Here is a 21,516-nt window from a genome sequence, read left to right on the forward strand (position 1 = left end):
TTGCACTGCTGCTACATGATTGGCTGATTAAATAATCCTATGAATAAGTCAGTGTTCCTAATAAAGTGCTCAGTGAGTGTATCTGTGATCATTACAGAATAAACCCCAGTAGCATACTTTACTGTATGTGATCCACTGATATATGCATCCTTGAAAATAAACTGAAATCTGTGGAATACACATCCAACACAATCGACATAATAATAATATTATGCAGCACATCTACATATGAATAATAATAATAATAATAATAATAATAATAATAATAATAATAATAATAATAATAATCATCATCATCATCATAAACATCATATAACCATAATGATAATAATGATCTTCGTCATACCGTAGTTTATGCTTCAGGATTTAAACTTTAACCGTATTATATAACTGCAACCTTTTTTCTCCACTAGCCTACATCAAGGAGTTAAGTCCCACGCTTGCGCTGGCCCATAGAGCCTGTTTGAGGCTCTGCTCATACAGTAATTACGGTAGTAAATGCCTCTACATTTTTTTCCGAGGAAGTCTCGGGCAATTAGTTTAGCCAGTAAGGAGAGATTGTAGTCAGTCAGTCCGCGTACTTCCAATGACAAGCTAAAGTAATTCAGTGCTCCTACTCTTATTTGTGGGAATCCCTGTGCGTTTTTGGATTTATTTAAAACATGGGATTTGAGCTGGATCGTTTTAAGGGGGCCGTGGACCCAGATTTTAAATGCAACTTGTGTAATAAAGTTTTGGAAGATCCGCTTACAACTCCGTGTGGTCACGTATTTTGCGCTGGTTGTGTGTTGCCGTGGGTTGTCCAGCAGAGCAGCTGCCCCGTCAAGTGCCAAAGAATCTCAACGAAGGAGCTGAACCACGTTCTCCCTCTGAAAAATCTTATTCTAAAACTGGACATAAAGTGTGACAACTATGCAAGGGGCTGCGAAAAAGTAGTGAAGCTGCAACATCTTGCGGAACACGCCGAGATGTGCGATTACTCGCCAGCGAAATGCAGGAATAAGGGATGCAATGAAGTACTAAATCTGAAGGACATGGATGCCCACATGCGCGAAACCTGTGATTACAGACCGGTCGGGATTTGCGAAAGTGGATGTGGATTGATGCTCATTCACAAAGAGCAGAAATTAGGCAGCCACTGCTGTTTGAAAGCTCTGAAAACTCACAACAGCGCGCTGCAAGCGAAAGTGGTGGGCTTGGATAAGGAGTTCAAGAAGCAATCTCTGAAGTCTAGCAAACGAGAGAAATCACTTCTGGCTCAACTCTCTGCGGTTCACAACGAGCTTCAAATGACAGCGCTGAAGTATCAGAAGAAATTCACCGAATACAGTGCGAGGATCGACTCGCTTACGAAGACCCTCGCTCCTCCATGCAAGGTAAGACAGGTCTCGGGCACAATGGTGTTGGACATTGGAGAGGTTGTATCAAGTTCCCCCATGCTCCAATATTCCCTGAAGTCCATTAGCATGTTCAGTATTATAGACGTTATTTTAGTTGGTAATTGTTTTATTTATATATTAACAATGTGCCAAGTCAGTGGAAAACCTGAGTGGTACGTTGTCTGTGAAGATGCTTACTTTGGGAGCCAAGCAAGGACGGACCGTTTCTCCAACTAGACTTGGAGTCTCCTGTGGTTAAACGTGGTGTATTATTTCAAGTTATTTACTGTGATTTCCAACGCATAAGTACCTTGGAAGGGTTGATGGTTGGTCATTTTTTCCCCTCCTCGGCTTGCCTGGAGACATGTCTGTCAGCTGCACTCTTAGCCAGCTGGCAGTCTAGGGGGAGGGGCAAATATTTACTGCTGTTCTGTACACACGAGACCCAGGCCACGATTTACCCTCCCTCGACTCCGTCGACCCCACCAACCAGACTTTTACAAACTTTTTTCGCATACGTTTATGTCATTGTCCTCAGCGTTCGATAAACTTTTAAATAAACAGACAACAAATAAATGACTACTACTACTACTACTACTACTACTACTACTGCTACTAAGTAATACTATTATTATATTATTATATCAACAACAACAACAACAACAACAAAACAACAATAATAATAATATAATGTTTTAGTTTTTTTCACTTTTTATGACTTTTTTTGCTTTTTTTGGGCAAGTATATAAGTTATTTGTTTTATGTGGCCATTTTTTTTAACCAAAGAATGTATTAAGTAGTTGGCTAATATGGTCAAATTTAGGAAAAAAAAAAAAGTTGCAAAGCGCTGTATCACTTTTCACATCATTTTTATTCTCTTTGATTCTTTACAAATTGACTAAAGGAATAAACAAATGCTACGGTTTCTAGCTATACTGGTGCCATATATGTGCCATAAAGTCATTAAAGCCTTTTTAAGTAATTTCACCTTTATGCACCTTTTAACAGCCATTCAAATTCTAATGGCTAAACAAATTTTTTGATCCAAGCACCCTTACCCAATTCCAAGCACAATTTGACAGCATGCAGTCATGTTAAACATAAGTAGAAAACACAAAAGTGCCTTGTAGTCATGGCACTAACTTCTCTTCGTTGTCACTGATGTTTTTTTCCACACTTAATGTTTCTCGTTTAAAATTGAAATGCTTTGAAATGTGTCTTTTGAACATCTTCATTGGATGGAACAGAAGCCTTGAGAATTCCTAATTGGCTTCTGGCAGTGGCCAATTATGTAGCTACATAGCGGCCTCTACAACATTCTCAGGGAGGTCTTATGTTGTCACAAGAGACCGCAGAGTGAGTCTTTCTTTGTCATGTGCTTATCTTGTGAGTGGCGGAGCTTGTTTTCTCCCATCATGCAAGTGAGCACTTTATTAGGCATTTATTAGACCTAGTGTTTAGACGTATTATGTCTTCTGCTGCTGTAGCCTATCCACTTAGAGGTTTGATACATTGTGTGTTCAGAGATGCTCTTCTGCATACCACTGTTGTTATTGGGTATTTGCGTTACTGTTACCTTCCTGTCAGCTTCAACCAGTCTGGCCCTTCTCCTCTGACCTCTCTCATTAACAAGGTGTTTTTGCCCGCAGAACTGCTGCTCACTGGATGTTTTTTTGCAAACTGTAGAGACTGTTGAACGTGAAAATCCCAAGAAATCAGCAGTTTCTGAGATACTCAAACCACCCTGGCTGGCTCCAATAATCATTCCACGGTCAAAGTCACTTAGTTCACATTTCTTCTCCACTGTGACATCTGGTCTGAAAAACAGCTGAACCTCTTGACCACGTCTGCATGCTTTTATACATTTAGTTTCTGCCACATGATTGGCTGATTATATATTTGCATTGTGCTCAGTGAGTGTATGTACCCATAATGCTTCAGTGCTCAGCAGTCATGTGATGTTTTGGTAATTACCCTTTTGTATGCAAAGATTTTAGCCAATGGTAAGCTCAGTTAAGTCTTTAAAACATGTTTGAGAAGGGTGCATGTCGCCAGCTGTTCAGCATTACACTGTTGACTGAATTCTTTGAGAATCTTCCATAATACAGCTTATCATTTCTGTTCTACTTACCTGAAGCAAATTAGTAAATGAGAAATTAGGTGAACAATTTTGTTGTGATATTTTGGCTGTGTATTATATTCAGGCAAATTATAGTGGGAAGAGAAGGAATGCAGTATGTTATTGTTATAATCCTAGTTTTCTGAGGGAGTGATCCCTCGCTATTATAAAAAAGAGTACCTAGGTGAAAGAGCTGAGGCGAAAAGAAAGAAAGAAACATCATCGTTGAGATGACGGAGTTCATTTGGAGGATTTTTTTTCTTCGGATCCAGTCATGCGGCATGGATGCGATTGGGTTGCCATGACTTTAGCGCACATGTGGCAGAATGAAACAGAGAGACACAAGTGGAATTAACTGACAGAGGCCGGTGACCTACGGGCTGCCACCGTTCGACTCCCACAGCTAGCGGTAGCCGAGTCACGCGTGAAATAGGGCTCGGGCGTTCTTGACCTTTCCCAGATTCGGCGTCATGTTTAACTCCCACCCCCCCAAAACACCTCACATTAACAGGCGAAAAAATCTGGCTGCCTTGAATCCTCATTTCTTTCTCCTGTCATGTTAGAAGAGAAGTCTCTCTGTATAGAAAGCGGGTGCCATGTAGTGTGAGATGAAAGAGTGGCTGACCTGCGTGGGAATGCAGCCTGACTCTATCACACAGCAAGGTCCGTCAGTCAGCTGATAGGCATCAGCATAGCGAAGGCCGCAGAACTGGCCTGGCCATTGTGCTGATGGACGTCTGTTACACATGGGGTGTGCTTAGAGCCAGCTTCTCCCGGGGCACTTCTTTAGCAAATTTACTCAGAGCTAGGATATGTTAGCCTATCCCAAATATAGCAGTATATTTGCGCTGAGCCCAGACAGAATGAAGCACGAGTTGGTATGTTTAGGCTACGGTGTGTAAAATGTTATAGCCTGCAATTGACTTAAAAATGTTAATATTTCTAGCTAGCGGTTTGGTCTGTGGTCTGAGTCGCAATATGAAAAAGTGCTCAGAAAAGGATACATTTACCTCCCATGCTTTGGGAATGCTTAACAGCTTTCATTGTGATCTTTCTGTATTGATTTCTCTCTAGTAATAATTACAAAGGCACTGTCTGTCAACAGGCAAACATTTACGTTGCAAACAAATGGAATGTTGTTAGGTGTGGGCGGTACCAAATAAGTACCACAATAAAGATATTTTGGGGCCAGCATTACTTAAGTAATGGGCGAGAGTCGAGACTCAATATGAAGTGAAGCATTGACATATCTGGATGCATTTGAATGGCAAACATGGTCCTAGGGCCTTGTCCATAAAAACACAGCTTTTTTTGTTTAGAATGCAATGAATACGCGGATGATGTGAAGTGCCGCTCCAACCGGTTTCTTTGTTTGACTCTGGCAACACAAGCTTTGTGGGATAGCGAGCTCGCCTTATCGCTCCATACTCCCTCTGTCATCATAAGATGCTCAGTTTTTTTCAGCTTGCAACTTGTAAGTACTTGTTAATAAGCGGCAAATTATTCATTTCCATCCTTTCCAAGCCTAAAATTGAGAGTGAGAGGGAACTATTATATAGTTTTTAAGCACGTTTACTCATATATATTTCAAATAATATATTATGGGTTTTTTTTTGCTTCAGTTTGGTTTATGTGTTCTATAGATCTTGTTAACACTGTAAATCACATATTTTCTGAAAGACTACAAGATAGTGCTGTGTAATATTGCATAAACAGTGTAATATCGTAGATACCACATATTCTTTGCCAGTTTCTACAGAGGGACCACTTTATGCACCAAACAAGAATCTAATACATGTAGTACCCTAACAGTCAAACATGAATCTCACACATGTAGTACCCTTACAGTCAAACATGACTACAGTACATTACTACAATCCCCTCATGTCCACGTGAAAAGTTTCTCTCCGCTCTCTCACTCGACTCTTCGGCTGTCTGAATCTTCAGTATTCTATGGCACCACCCCTGACATGTTTTCTCTGGACTTGATGAACGGGCCTATGGTTGCACAGTCACAAACGGCTATATGACCTGAGACAAAATGGGCAACAGAAGGCCGAACATTCCATTAATACCTGCTTTATATTTAGTTACTGTATGCCATGACTTACAGAAAGGACAGCTGCAGTTATGCTCCCACCACTCATTCGCTTCCACACACACACACACACACACGCACACACACACACAGAAAAACATAGTTTGTTGTAGTTTTTTCGATGGGTCTTGCTTTTCTAGACATTACCTTAAAAAAGCTATACATACAGTGTACATTTTTGTCATGTACCCGCCCTTTCTTTGAAGACTTCAAGTGGTGCTGCAGTGGGGGAGGGTCTGGGGGTGCATTTAGGGGAATCCTCAGCATTGTGTTTCATGTGGAGCCCCCCCCCCCGTGCCCATGCAGGTGACGCCATTACAGCCGGTCACAGGGGAACGGCGTGTCACAGGCGAGCCGTAAACCACCTGTTCTATCTCTGTCCACAGGGCGGGGAGACGAAGAACATCAAAGTGCTGCTTCACCGAGAATCCGGATCTCTGGGATTTAACATCGTTGGTGGCAGACCGTGCGGGGTAGGTTCGAGAATAAAGGACGCGCAGAAAGACTGACATAGCCGTAGTGAAGCATTTCATCCTCACCGGGTTCCCTGCATACACAGTGACAGTGCCTCCTTCTATTACAAGGACAGAGACAGACCACACGAATCAAACATTTTTATTGGGTTGGTAGACTGGTTTGGTTTAGTGGATTTGGTTTTTCCGCATAAAAGCTATAATTACTTTATATGGGTGTTAAATTAAAGATTATAACTGTGGCCACGGTTGTTTCCTCTGTTGTGGAGCGCGCAGTTGAGATTGTGGGGTGTAAAAGGCCCCTTTGTGGTAAGTTATCCAGGGGTTATCCCACTCCTGTAGCCCATAGCTCTGCTATATAATGAGTGTGGCATGAGGCCTGTGACTATTACACATGGGACTGTCCAGCTTTGCCAGGTCTTGGACTGCAATGGAGAAGCTGTTGTCGCCCACATTGATGCCCTGAACATATGCAGGGTGAAAAGCACTGCCTCGGCCTAATGAGCTGGCCCATGTCTCACCACAACATGTGACGTCATAGCCTCCTGAGACCCCTGAGCAGAATTTTTGTAGCTGTTTTTTTTTTTGCAAAATACAAGTGTCTTAGATGACAAGCATATTTCAGTTACAATTATTTATGCTTTTTTATTGAATGTCCCAGTGTAGGTATGAGCATAGTATGGTTCTCACAATAAAGACAAGAGACTTGTGTCCCCTACAGAGGACAAATATGAATGGTATTGATCTCCTGTATGTGTGGCCGTTTTCAACAGCCAGACCCAGTGAAGCGTTGCACATAGTGTATGTTCCACCTGGAACATGGGTGATGCAGTGCTGTTTGTTTTATCTCTGCGGTTTATTAAAAAAGCTTCAGTGACGCACTTGGCCTTAGCGACACGGATTATTACAGTAAAACTTTTACTGCAGGAAACTATAAAAGGCCCTGAATATCTGAGGCTGTTTTTACCCCACGACCACGTTGATTTGCAGGTTTTCCAGCTCCCCCCGACAGAGTCGTTTATCAGGCTCAGCCTCCAAAGACCGGGAGAACGCTGTGAACTTTGTCACAGGTGCTCTGAGGTCCACAAGACCATTTTTTAAAAAGACGTTGAAAAAGCGGGTTGCGGGAACATCGATTTACTGTGAAAGGAAAAGCCTCAGAGCATCCGACACCTGGCTGTTTCATCCAAAAGCGCCGAGCAGCTTTGGCGAGCAGCAGCTGTAATTAAGGAGCTGGCCGCATGGCGAACACGTCCACGCCGAGGACACGGGCGGGGGGGGGGGGGGGTGGGCGATACGTGACAGTGCGTCTGGACGCCCCGGCGACCGAGCCGCGACACCCCCCCAACACAGAGAAAGTATCCCGGCGTCGACTTTTCTGCTGCGGAGAGAAAAAAAAAAAATAGGAAGCAGACACAAAAGAATTCATTAGAATGTTCACAGCTTGACTTCCGTGGCTTCCAGTCAGGTACGCAGGAAAAGCGCACTTCATTAAACTCGCCGCTGTCGGGGACAGCTGGGAACGGGGAAGCGGTGATGGTTTGATGTGGCGAGAGAGAGAGATGGGGAGGGGGGGGGGGGGGGGGGCTGGGAGGAGGTGCGGGCAGGGCTCTTGTTATGGCTCTGTTTTCGACTTTGCGCAGACACGGCTGGGTCACAGATCCACTGACAGATACAGAACAACTGCCCTTCTCATGTTCGGCCAGCATTAGCCTCGCCGCGAGGGGCTAGCACCTCCCGGGCCCCCCAACTATGCGCCAGGGCACGACATCCCGGCGGCGTGTGCAGGCCCGTGTTCAGCTGCGTAACGTCTGCCTGCTCTTACCAGTGTTTCTTGGACGCGGAGCCCCTCGGTTAAATGAGTAACCGGTTGGCGTTGACGACAGCAGCGGTGTGGGTTTTGGGGAGCCTGGGGAGATTGTGACCCTGTTTGTGGAGGAGAGCCCTGTGCTAGTCCCTCACTATTCTCATGTGGCTGTATGGTTTCCACTGTAAACTGCGCTCAGTGCTTTTCTAAATAGATTATGTGGTCTTTACCAATGCTGTTAATAAAATTTCTACGACGTTATTCTTTTCTTTTTGCGGTCACGGTGGTTGCTGATTGAAACGTGCAGACTCAGATTAAATTTTTTTGACATACGTAATACAAATGTATTTATGGCAACATAAAACATGTTGCAGTGAAAACATTTTCAAAAATATTATTTATGTTATTATTATTGAACGTCCCTTGTAGTGTAGGTTTCAGCATAGTAGGATTTATGGTTCTTAGGACAAAGACCAGGGACTTGTTACCTCTACAAGGAACAAAAATGAATTTCTGGGTCTTAACATCTGGGTTAACATCTGGGTTAACATAGCCTAAAGTTCAAATTCATTTCAAATAATTTGGCCTTAGTATGAAGCTTTGGCCTCGCTTAAACACAGTCTCTTTCTTTTCAAGGAAAATGAGGATGGCTCATCCAACGAGGGGATCTTTGTGTCCAAAATAGTGGAGAACGGACCGGCAGACAAGGAGGGCGGGCTTCTGATCCACGACAGGATAATGGAGGTATGCATTAGGAACTCTGTCCAAGTGCTCTATTCCCTGGAAACACCATAATTCACAGACAGGCTAGGCCAAGTGTATTGGAACCTCACAATATAGCAATGTCATGGGGCTGATTGTCTTTATTGTTTAACTGTATGAGAGAATGGCTTTCACATGCTGTCCGCCTCATGAATCCCTTATGATCGAACTGCTGTGACACAACCTTTTTCCTGCATTATAACCAAATCTGTGTTTCTGCTGGAGGCTGATCTCGGGGGCTTCTCAAAAATGTCACTTCCACTAAATTTGCCTGTCTGGACGCAGTAAAAAGGCCGAATCGAGGGTTGAACTGAGGACAATTCAGGCATCTCAAATGAACATGATTTACCATACGAGAAATATTAGCGAGATTTAATTCCGTCGGATTGCAACACTTCCCGGACACGGCACCAGGACGACCCTAACTCAAACAGCGGCTGCATGGAGCAGATAAAAAAACCTGCTCACTCCGTTCTATATCATACTGCCCTGACAAAAGACAGAAAAGACAGAAAGAACCACCAATGCCAACAGCATTTCTCACTGAGAGAGGGTCTCAGAATAGGTCTTTTTGTTAGAACTGTGGGATAGAACCAGCCTCCAAGCAGACTGTCCATGTGAGTTACAGAGAGACCGGGAGACTAGGTACAAACTGGTGGATGTTAGGGGGCCAGATGTAGTTCAGACAGTACCTCATCTGAGAAGATATCTGTCAGCACAATGCTCTTTAATGGGCTATTCCTTAGAACAGCTGTGTCATCTTTTTGAACTTTTCAGTGTTTTACTGTGGGGTGGTTTGCCTTTCATGTTTGGGGCATATTTTATTATCATATTGCATTTGACTCAGCTATTAGACTGAGCAAGGTTAGCAAGGTTAATTGGGAAATGTCCCACACGGCTTCTTAAGGGTCTTGTTCAGATGCATTTGGTGAAGCTATATGACTGCAAGTGGCTACTAGGAGGTATTTTTTATGATGATTCTGGTGACGCAAGTTCAGTTTCTGGTCAGAATTTCACACAGCTCTGCTTGGCCTGGAAGAACATTTAATTCCACACAGAAAGGGGTTGTGGATGATTCAGTGCCAGCAGTTGTGTTGTGTTGCGTGAAAAGCTGTCTCGGGCCCCTGGGTCAGCTGTTCACGGCACCTCAGGTGATGATTTAGTGAAATGTGCATTCATATCTGCTCTGTGCCTTTCGCCTCCGAGTCACAGCATATAATTACTGCGCTTTACCAATTGTTAATTAGAAATTATAATAAGGACAGAAAATAGAATAAGAGGCTGTGGGCGATTCTGGATTCTGGGGCCCACATAGCTAAATCAGTAGCTTCAAGCGTTCCTGCTTGCCTCGTTTTAGGGCAAAAGGCCATTTTGAATATTTAAATCTGTTAGCAAAATGCTTCAGGTTAGCCAGTGTTATGCTTGTTATCCTGAGATAACTTTTTTATTGTGTGTGGAGAAAGTAACAGTTTAGGTGTTTTGCTTTCTTTTAATTATTGTTTCGACCAAGATTAGACAGATGAATGTTACCAAAAATAACGGGAAATTATTTCTTATAAAATTCTGTTCTGGGTATTTGGTATGTGCCTTCAGCATTTCAGGAGCTCAGCACAATTTTTTATTTTGTACCATCACACACACACAACAATCAATGTATATCTTCTTTTATTGTGCTTTAAAAAATATTACTGGGGTAGATTTTGTTTTGTTAGCTCGCTGTTTTCATGTTTTCCTTTGTGTTCAAGACGAGTGCCTAAACACACAATCATTCAGTACAGTGAGTCAGCCAGTAAAAATGTAGCCCTTTCTGTACTGTAACAACATCCCTGTTTTCATTAGCTGAACACATTAATTACTTTCTTAAAAACTGCACTTAAGTAGCCTATTACACGTATAACTGCCTTCTTGTTGCTTTCAGTTGAAAAGTCATAATTATAGTTTTGCCTATTCTTTTCTCACATTTCAACTCGATTTTGTGTTTGGTCAAATAGGCCTTTAAGAATTGCTGTTTTGTTATGAGAAAAGTAAAATAGAGAGCAGAACACGTTAGTCAGCCTGTGGCTGTGGGAGTCCGTTGAGCACAATCTCATAGAAGAGAACAGAAAAGAAAGAAAAGCAGCGGTGGTTAAGTAGTGTTTTCCATTGTACTTCTGTGGGAGGGAAAAGGAGTCAGTTTCCAAATAAATTGTTTTCCTTCTCTTCCTTGAAATGCGCTTGTTCCAATCAGCGTGTGTGTGTTCGCGAAATGCTGGGCCCGTGTGCACTGGTTTTTCGGTAAATGAGTGCTAAATGCTAAGGCAGATGTGCTGTTACTGCAGGATTGCAGGCTGTGCTAAATCAATGAATGAATAGCTCCTTGTTCCACACAGACGTTTCCTCATAAAACCTGGAGCTGTGTTTGCTTTCCCCACTTTTCCCCAGCTGAAAATCTTAACACTTTGGAGAAGTTGTTTTCGCTGGTGAAATTTGTGAAACTTACTCAAACGTAATGGTTGACTTCTGCAAAGTTCTGCGCGACATATCCTTATCTCGAAAAGAAGGGTGTATTTTTCTTACTGTTTTCATGTTAACGGCGCAGGCTGAACACTGTGCTAACGTAGATTATGAATGACTGTTTTCTTCCACTTCTATTTCTGTAGGGAAATACTTGCACTGCAAATACGAATATGAAATGTAGTCTCAAAAATCCAGGCCAGTGATTCATTTGTGAGATTCTTATCTTGAAACAGCATGAGCCAAACCAATATCTAGCTCAATAAATTCACAAAAATAAATGGCTTGTTTTGGACTACTGTGATAAACTGTGGTCCTCTTATCATTACATTGCTTAAATAATTAAATATACTCCAGGGAGCAACGGAAAGCAGTTATTCTCTATGAGATACCAAGACTAACTGGTCCCCTATATCAATGGTGATAAGGCATTGCTCAAGCTTCCACTACAGTACCACACATCTGTACAAACCTACATAAAACGCTATATTTATGTGCACACGTCAGTTTTCTTTCATCCTTGTCGACATAATCTTGTCCCACCATGCTGCGTTATCAGGTTACTGCCCACTCCACTAAACTCTGTGAACCATGTGAAACCAAGCCAGGGATAGATTTATTGGATCAGATACCACATTGAAAACAAGGGATGAACGCAAAATTGTAACTCTATATCTGAACTTGCAACCTTTCAGAAACTTAAAAAATAAAATAAAATAGTTTCTGTGGGAAAATGCAGTTGAGATTATAAACTTTTTTTGCCACCAGATTTCTTTCAGTTTTCATTAGTTTGTCTCAAATGCTTAAACTTCTGATAAAACATAATAACTATTCACCAGTGGCGTGACAGTGAACTGTGACAATAAATAGCAGTGCTTACCTATTTGACATTTTAATATGTTTTTGCATCCTGTACCTCCATGTCTCATCACAGTTCTCACACAGTTGAATGAAGAATGAAACGGATGTTTGAAGAACGAAACATGCTAAGGGCATGAAAACAAATATTGGTAAAGAAAAATGGCCCAGTTTGCCGTTGCTTTTGATGTTTGATGAAGAGTAGAACGTAGAACGTCTCTCTGAGCACGAGTGTGGAGGCTTGTTGACTGGGGCATGTAGCGGTGACTGGAATCCCTAGAGGCCAGAGAGTTCCTCCTTATCTCCCCTGACTGCAGAGCTGTGAAGTTACCTAGAGAGCAGCACTTAGCGCCCCATACCTCCCCAAGTTATTTTAGCGTCATCTCCGCCTGCCAGACCTGGAGCTCAATGGCGCCACTGCACTGGTGAATAAATGTTGATAGAATTGTGAAGTGAGCTGTGTGGAAGGGGCCCTGTACATGCATGTTGATGAGCATTAATTCCTTTTGAAGTGATAATATTAGCATTCCTTTGCAGGGGGGACTTGGGGGGGGGGGGGGGGGGGTGGTTAGAGGCAAAGCTGTTTGGACAGCTTGAAGTAAAAACAAGAGATGAGAAGCTTTGCTGTGCATATTAATTGTGAAGGCGACTTCCTCTACAGCAAAGTGCGCAGCTACTCTGTTTTTATCCGAGTGCTACAAAACCATTAAGCACGTAGCTCGCAATTAGTTAGCTACTTAGCTAGCTACTTATTAGAAAGTCTTTGTGTACATGAAAACCGCTCTGTTGTAAATGAAGCACAAAGGCCGGCTTTCTGTTTAGTCCTTGCATGGACAGCTGTATTTGTTTTCTTTGTTTTCTACACACGCAAGCAACTCTTGGACTGTTTCAGGGTATGATAGTCAATGCTACTGCACACCAAGCCATGTCTCAGGCCAGAGGAATGTTGCACTAAATGTCACCACCCACAACGTTCAGATCAGTTATCAGGGGTATTTGTCCTTACCTCAATTTGGGACACTTTCTGAAGCCTGACTGAAACGGAAACCTACCTGAATTAGCAGTTTGGCATTAAGGAAAATGGTTTTCAAGTCCAGAATGAACTGTGGACAGATTATCTTCTCGGTACAGGGCCCTACTTCCTTCTTTTTAAGGGCTGATTAAGTGCCCTGCTGTAAAATCCAGCTTTGCCAGCTTTTCAGCTTGAGCTTGAAAACTGAGCTGGTCGAGCTGGTCATAAGCTGGTCTAGCTGTGTATGAGCTGGTCAACTAGCATGACCAAGTTTTTCATAAAGCTGGTCTAGCTGGGTATGAGCTTGTCAACCAGCTAGTGCTGGAAGCTTGTCTAGCCAGCTAGCAACTGTTTCAAAACATAGTTTGAGCTGGTCAAACCATGTCTAACTGGGATCTTGAGCCTAGCTTTTTCGGCAGCCCCCACTTGGTCCTGATGTTCTCCTCGCCTGCTGCTAATAAGTGTGACCACAGCACTATTCTAGTCAGCAAGCATCACAAGTTCGCTGTTTCTGACAAAGGGTCTGAAAAACATGAATGGAGAATTGAAGAACAAACATGGCTGTTATTGAAGAACAGAAATGGCCATTACTGAAGAACAGGAATGGCGGTTATTGAAGAACAGAAATGGAAGTTATTGACGAACAGAAATGGCAGTTATTAAAGAACAGGAATGGCGGTTATTGAAGAACAGAAATGTCAGTTATTGAAATACAGAAATGGCAGTTACTGAAGAACAGGAATGGCGGTTATTGAAGAACAGAAATACTGGTTATTTCTCAGCTGGATCACATGCTGTTTGGCATCTGAAGGCAAGAAGCGGGCCTTTGTGAGTGGCTTTATTGGATTTCTCCCTCCTCACAGCCCTGCCGCCCTTTTTCCTCGGCAGTCCACGTTTTTTCTCCAGCCCTTCTTCGCAAGATCCGTTTGTGCTCTGTCCCGTCACCAACTCAGTGGTGCGTTCCAGCGCCTTTGGGCTCCCCTAATGCAGGACGCTAAATCAAATCTAACTTTTAAAGCACCGTAATCGGCTTCTGGTGGCCGCCACACGCACGGGGACAGAATGCGCGGCTTTGTGGTCCGAGACGAGAAGGCCACTGGCTGGAGCGGAGACAAGCACATCTTTGTTTTCTCCCCCTTTCCACCTTTTTAATGGGACTGCGAGCCGGCCGAGCTTCTTTCAGGCTTCAGGCAGCGTTAGGTGAGCTCGTGCCGCACCGAAGCTGGCCGACCTCTCTTTGTCCACTTTCGTTGTTCGTTTTGTTTTTTACACTCTGCTCGTTTCTCAAGGTTGCCTGTTGGGGAAAGCGTCGAATCTCTTCACGATGATAGAAGTGCCTGGCCCTCAAAGGAATGCCGAACCCACGGTGGTTTTCAAGGACAGAGAAGCGGTGGCTGGGCCGCAGTTAGGTTTTCTCTTTTCAGAAGAAGAAGAAGAAGTCGTCCTGCTAATTTACGGCTTCTGCGTTTGCAAATGGTAGGGCTAAAAATAGACCTGTGTAATTAAAGCTAATTTTCCTGCCAATCAATCACGGCGCTTGTATAAACAGATCGGTAACAATGGGCTCGGGTTGCGCACCAGCTGCTGACTCTGCGAGACCCCTCCTTCCCCCACGCAGACTGCCCTCTGCCTCCCTAATTAACCACCCTCAATTATGCGCTAATAGGCTGATTAGCGGACCCTGGGTTGTTTCCTCATGTCGTTTCCTCCCAGGTCCATCAGTCAGTAATGCGTCCTGGCCAGCGCATGCCCGTTAATCACGGCTCGGCCCGAGGGGCAGGCAGACAGGGGCAGGGCCGGGGCGGCCTGGGCAAACTTCACACACCCCTGTGCCGGTTCACACCACGGTGACCGAGCAGGGAGACGCACTCCTCCGCTCAGCCCTTTCGCCATTTGGTGGGCGCGTCACGTGAAGGAAAGGCCAGGGCGGAGGCTTCAGCCCCGCCCCGTGCGGTGTTCAGGAGTGAGATGAGTTGAGCGAGGGAGGCCATGAGCCCTCCACTGAGCGCCCCCCAGTAGATCGGGTCCGTTGCCGAGAATCGCGTGGCAGGAATGGAAACTGCGCTGTGTGGTTTGTATTTGTTGGCTAATCATGGTTTTTACGGGGACATAATAATTAGAGGGTCATCATTTGGAGGAGTGATTTAAACAGTGCAGTGATCGTGTCATTGCAGGGAGTTGGATCACTGGTGGCATAAAGTAGATTTATGGTGGTACATGGACATGATTTTCCTGTTTTCAACTCACAATTACGCTGTTTTTGTACATGTTTGAATTTGCTGTGCAGTCTATGTGTTTGTGTATTTACCTGTGTATACTGTTACGCAATCACAAATTATAGTCATTAAATACATCATAACTGACATAGTCTAGAGAAAGATCTTTTGTCTAGAACATGAGCTTTTTATGTTGTATACAAATGTCTTGAAAATGTTATGCTTGTGTTTACATTCATCATTTAGCAAGAATAATGAAGCAAATCATCTTATGTCAAATATATTAGACATCCCTGTGCTCAAACCTTTCTTTTTTATATATTTTATATTTTTCTGCATTGGTGCACTATATTACATTACATTACATTGGTGAATAACATTTAGAGATAACTTCATTGTGCTTCACTAAAAATTATTCTGAAGATGAAAAAACTGTTGAATTAATGGTAAGCAAACAGTTCACACAAGAAGGACCTTGAACATCAACTATAAAACTGAATGTATACAATATAAGATACTTCAGTTATGATTTCACTTATTCTCTGGACTGATTGAAGGTTTTGAACATGAGCTGCAATGTGCTATCCCAAAATGCACTGGAGTCACATAGCGGAAGCTCGGCGAAGCTGTCTGATGATTCAATGCTTCAGGGTGGCAGGTCTCCATTGTCTGATGCTCTCTGCCACTCACTAATCCTGACAACATGGGCCAGCTTTAGAATTTACTGTTCCTGTCTTTTACCGCTTTTCTTCAAGAGCATTTAAATGGACATCCTTTCACGCACCAACAAAGTGGGAGCAATGGCAGCACAGCTTTTTTATGATGCAAATATGTGCAAATAGAAAACATTGTTCCTTCAGCTGGGGTCATTGTCAGCACTGCCCCATTTTCACCCCCGGTCTTCCCCCCACCACCAAATGACCCCCCCAAGAAACAAATTATCCCTCATGATATACCTTCTTGTTGGATTCAGAACTTTTTTAAAGGAGGTGGAGAAAAGGCAAGACCAGTTAGAGCTGCCTAGCTGTCTGACCACAGGCTTGTCCCTCCTGGAGCCAAACTGCCCTTGCTGCTGATTCACCAAATTTGGTCAAAGCAGGAGGCCAGAAGTTCAGACCATGCGCAACACAAACAGACAACTCTGGAGCTACTACTTAGTCATCAGATTTGCCTGTCTGAGAGCTCAGAGCTGATTTAGCCTCAGAAACAAACAAGATTTGCTTCAGTCTTGCTTTGCTGCATAGTATTGCCCATCTCCAAGCCTCGAGGTTGCACTTTTAGTACGTAACTGAAACACAGCCATTGTCACTGTAAATGAAACGGCCTTTCGCCGTGTTGCACAAGGGCTTTTCCGTCATAGTTGGCCCTGAAACAAGACTACAAAATCTGACACACTAATGGTAAAGCTTTTAGCCAGACGTGCACTAACCTCATAAGCCTCCCCGCGTTAAACACAGGCTTCCATTTCAATAAGTCAGTTAAACATCTGAAACGAACACAGACTCTCCCGCACTCTTGCCCCAGCCAAAGTCCCCCCACTGTATATTTCAATCTGCAGTTGAAAAGGTTGTGCAAACAAATTCCTCTTGATATTATGTCACACGATACGGCGGAGATCAGGGAAAAGAGAACCAGCAGGCAGTCTGACTGTGTAGGCTGAGACCACCAGCCGAGGAGGGGCCGGAGCACCAAGGTCAATGTCAGAAGAGATGCCTTAACCTCCTGGGGACAGGCTGGAGCTTGGGTTTTAATGAGAGCCTCCCACCACACCCCCAAGATCAAGGGACCAGGGAGGTGGCTGAAGGAACTCGGCTTAAAGAAGACTTTGGGCCTGATTAATAAGTGCTGGCGTTGTTGTACTGTACTAACAAAGTGACTGACCTTAGTAGCTTAGTAACTATGATACAATATCCAGCTTATATACTGTCTGTAACATATACTACTACTACTACTACTACTACTACTACTACATAATAATAATAATAATAATAATAATAATAATAATAATAATAATGAAACTCAGAATACATGTATTATTATTATTATTATTATTATTAATATTTTATTTATATTTATTTTTTACATTTTTATTCACTGGGTAATGTGTGGCCTGTCTTTTCCCCCAAGTCATTGCTTTGCTGAAATGTGATTGACATGTGCAGGTGGGGCTGTTCCCATGAGTCAGTGCTCCTTCCAAACATGAAAGCCATGTTGTTTTTTTTTCTGTCCATTTCCTTCTGTAAGGAACAGCATGACCAAAAGGAAGAATCTTCCAGGAAATTAATAAGCCGTGTAATTCAGCTGCGCCTGTTTAGCCCCCTGCTTGACCTGGCTGGACAGTGGGGCTTTGTGGCCCGCTAACATGAAAGCCTGTTTTCATAGAAGCCAATTAAATTGTGCTTTTGGCTTAATTAGCCCGAGGCGATTAGCCCTCTGCCAATGAGAGCATCTGCAGAATTGCTATTTCAGCAACAACCGAATGAATAGCATCCTAATTCCATTTAAAATGTAATGATTTATTTTTAAGAGCGTCCCTGTCCAGGTAAATTGCAGTAAATGTGAATGTTCGCTCTCTCAGGGATTTTCGGAGAATAAAAAATGGAAAATCTCGGAATCTTGGCGACATAAATGCATACACATGATGAAAGAGGTTGGAGATCATAATCTTATTTTCTCAGGAAAAACCGAGTGCTCTGCTGTTGTTTCTCTGTCTCTGAAAGACACCAATGCCTCAAGGGTTCTACACACAAATGCTGATGCTATAATTGGTTTCTGTAGTCTTTGTACATACCACCTATATAATTAATAGTTAGTAATTACCTAGAAGATTATTATTTGACTCCATAACTAACTTATTAGGACAGTTGAGAAGTCTTAAGATATGCTTTGCTAAGTTATCTATATATAGCTGGCTAAATGCTTTCCGTGATATTTAGCAGCACCAATAAAGAAGATGATGAAAAGAAAAGCCATAGGGAGGGGACGGGTAGAGAGAATAGGGCTTGATCTCCAACATACAGATAAGACCACCCTCTGTGTGGAAGGGAGCTGAAAGAACAGGGGTGTGACAGGGGTTGTCGTGGCTGCATGGGGCTTTTCTGGGCCAAGCTGTGTGGGATCACACCATGCCAAAGAAAGACTCTCGTATCTGTATCTTCTGCCATACGAGGCTGCCACAGCAGGGGGCTCAGAGCTGGTGGCTTACTGAAGAAGTGTGGGAAATTCTGGGTGGAGATGAGACAGAGCAGGCCGGTAGGTGGCTGTTTATCATTCTGGGAGGAGACTAGGGTCAGGGTGGGGGGGGCGGGGATTTTTGGCCGGCCAAAGGTGGGGACTTGAGACTGGAGTAACCCGGATTTAGTGTATGTTCTTTTGGACAAGGTAGACAATGTTAAATAAACCAACCAACATCTGTGTGAGGCATCAGGTTTCGGACAGTGTGGTCTGCCTGACAACTGTTCCTTTGTGATTGGTTTAAGGGCTGTCTCTATCCCTTTCCTTTTCCTCTCTCGGGCTCTTGCTCTCTTTCTCTGTCTCCCTGTATCATCTATTTTTTTTATCTCTCTCCCATTTGCACAGTTGTTTTTTCCATCTTCTGGGTGACTTCCCAGTACTGCAAGGTCACCATCTCTCTAAAGTCATACAGATTTATGCCTGAGATCTTACTTATCATATCGTATGCCACCATCTAGCTTCATTCTGTCTGGACTAGTTATCATCTGAGAGTAGGGAACATATGAGACTCTACAGTGCAGGAGTTCATCTCAGGCAATGCTTACCTAAAGGACTGATATGGATAAACTGCATTAGGCACCAGAGTATCCACCGTTCGTCACTAAACGAGTGGGTTTAAAACCCCTTTTCTAGCATTTGGGAGGTTAAATGAGGTCCCACTGGCTGGTATTCATGATTGACTGTTATGTAGCCTATTTATCATTGTGGTTGAGGAACAGTTAGGGAGACAAAGGAGTTTCTTGTTCTGTTTTATCTCTCTAGTATTTAAGTGTTAGACAGAGAAGACGGAGTGTAGAGATGTGTGCCCTGACTCAGTCACCGTGAGAAACATGGAGAAGTACAGACAGCAGGACAGACACTGGCAGCTCAGCTCTCCTGTTCTGCAGTCAGTCTATATCAGGCTAACAGCTGCTGTCTCATTGTGAAGGCATGCTAGCTGCCTGGACCTTGTTTTCCAGTGCACCAGACCTTATTCAAGGACCTTTTTTTATATTTGGGTCTTTCAGCCTCCTCATAGCAAATCACCAGGCGTTTTCCACAAGACTTTCTTTCAACAACAGCGCAGAAAAGCAAATTAAATGAGCCACGTTCACGCAGAGACGTCATCCTGGGGAATTGCTTTGCTTTCCGAACAGATGCTCTTGTGATGTCGATATTTGGCCAGAATGGCTGGCTCAGATGTCCACAGCAGTACCAGTTACAGTGTTTCGACTCTAGCGACTTCTGAGCGAATTCCTTGACGTATGGCCAAGAAATGTGAGCCCGCTTGCAGCTGTCCCCTGGCACATTCGAGCGTGGCCATTATCTGATAGTGTAAGCTTGTGTGTGCGGAGTTTGTGCTGACGCACAGCGGGTGAAAGCTTTTTTTTCAGGGTTTGGCTCCTATTCTTCTCAGACCAGAGTTAAGGCCAGCATCCTGCCTTCAGCACAAAGCTCTCAAAATGGAGCTCTGTGCCGTGTGCCGCGGTGGCCACGCGCTCCGTTTGGCCGCTTCACGTTTCAGCCTTCCGTGTTTTGCGCCCTGTACCCGATTGCAAACCGGGAAGTGACATCATCGCAGTTAACTTTTCGACTTCCTTTAATTTCCCACGTCTGAACTTTCTTTGCTTTTCTTTTTCTTTCACGTGAATTTCGGTTTCAGTTCTAAACCAGCTTAAGCGAATGCCTGTGAAAATATTTTCAGACATTATCACTTCTGTAAAGTTATGAAAATGAGAACCACATGTTTGGCTGCTTTTATACTAAAAGGTATGCATATAGAGTATGAAAGTGTGCTCTGTTTTCCCTCTGCCCTCTCCACTGCCTCCCCCCAGCATATGTGCACACACACGCCACTGGAACCCAAACACACATTCATTTTCCAGAAAGGCATTCAAAAGACACAGTGCTAAGGCCAAATTCGTCTTTCATCCAAAGAGCACTAGCTTTTGGGGAATCTAGGGGAAAATCTACAGTCTGTTTTCAGGCGTCCTTGCTTCTTCATTTGTCATTTTTGGTTGTATTTAAAGTTTACGATACCTATAGCAATGACAAGATTTTGATACCTTCTCTACTGGGGGTTAATACGTCATTATTCTCTCTGAAGGAGACAATTCATTGCTAATTAATGCTAACAATCACATACAATAAAACAATCAGTGACCCCACAGAACCACTGAGCAAAACAAGAAGAACACAATGGGAATATTCAAAATGCGCACATAGCTCTAATTTTCTTTTCTTAAAAGTTTGCCCGAAAAGATGTGGTTAAAGCACAGTAATGGTACAAATATGATAGTTTTCTGTCTCCAAGGTACATATGACAAACTGATGGAAATGTGTTTTGTTACTCATTTTGCATTTTGCATTCCTAACTTCTGAATGATAAAGTTTGTTATGGTCATTTTTTGGAACAGCAGGGGACAATGTATTATAATGTATTGTTTCTACAGGATACTTTGGCTTGACTCAGGATACAGATTGTTGTTATTGCCCAGAGCTGTTTTTGGTTAAATCCTTTGTTTTCTGTTAGATGATGTCACATATGACAGGGCATATGGGATTATACAAATCAAAAGTCCCATAATTTCATTGCTGTTCAGTTCATGACTCCTTGGTCTATGTAAATATATGACCACATTTATTGGCACCTTCATCAGTTCATTTAAAGGCTGACTTGACTGTGTGTTGTTTTTGTTTTGAGAGTCTAAGCATCTGTTAAACTGTTGAGGGAATGACTGTTTGCCACAAGTAAAGAGAACTGGACAAACATTCTCCTCAAGTTGGAATTTCTTTGAAGAAAATTTTGGCAATTCATCAAGTGATGATCGCCTGTACTTCTAAAGACTTGGGAATTCATCTAGTCATGTTACAACTATCATTCTAGTACCATTCGCACAATGCTCAAAACTTGGTAAATATTTAAGCATATTTATTTCTCAGACAAAGTCGGCGGTGTTCAAATGAGTCTTTCAACCTGAACTTTCCCTGACACTAAACATCATTTGCTCACAGAAGCTCCTAATGGCCTTATCCGTTAATTTGACGGAGGAGCATTCTCGAGTGATTCACTGCATCCATGGCAG

At 43.2% G+C, this 21,516-nt stretch overlaps 1 protein-coding gene across 1 annotated transcript in view; it reads left to right on the plus strand.

The window, feature by feature from the left end:
* The first annotated feature begins 558 nt into the window (after positions 1 to 558).
* pdzrn3b (PDZ domain containing RING finger 3b) overlaps positions 559 to 21,516 on the plus strand; it is a 96,211-nt gene continuing 75,253 nt past the window's right edge. Inside the window, exons 1-3 of the mRNA XM_061219685.1 lie at positions 559 to 1,376; positions 5,983 to 6,069; positions 8,513 to 8,620. Of these exons, the coding sequence (XP_061075669.1) occupies positions 663 to 1,376; positions 5,983 to 6,069; positions 8,513 to 8,620 (909 nt within the window). The 5' untranslated portion in view covers positions 559 to 662. The remainder of the gene's footprint in view (positions 1,377 to 5,982; positions 6,070 to 8,512; positions 8,621 to 21,516) is intronic.

Source organism: Conger conger, chromosome 14 (genome assembly GCF_963514075.1).
Source record: "Conger conger chromosome 14, fConCon1.1, whole genome shotgun sequence".
Taxonomy (NCBI): Eukaryota; Metazoa; Chordata; class Actinopteri; order Anguilliformes; family Congridae; genus Conger; species Conger conger.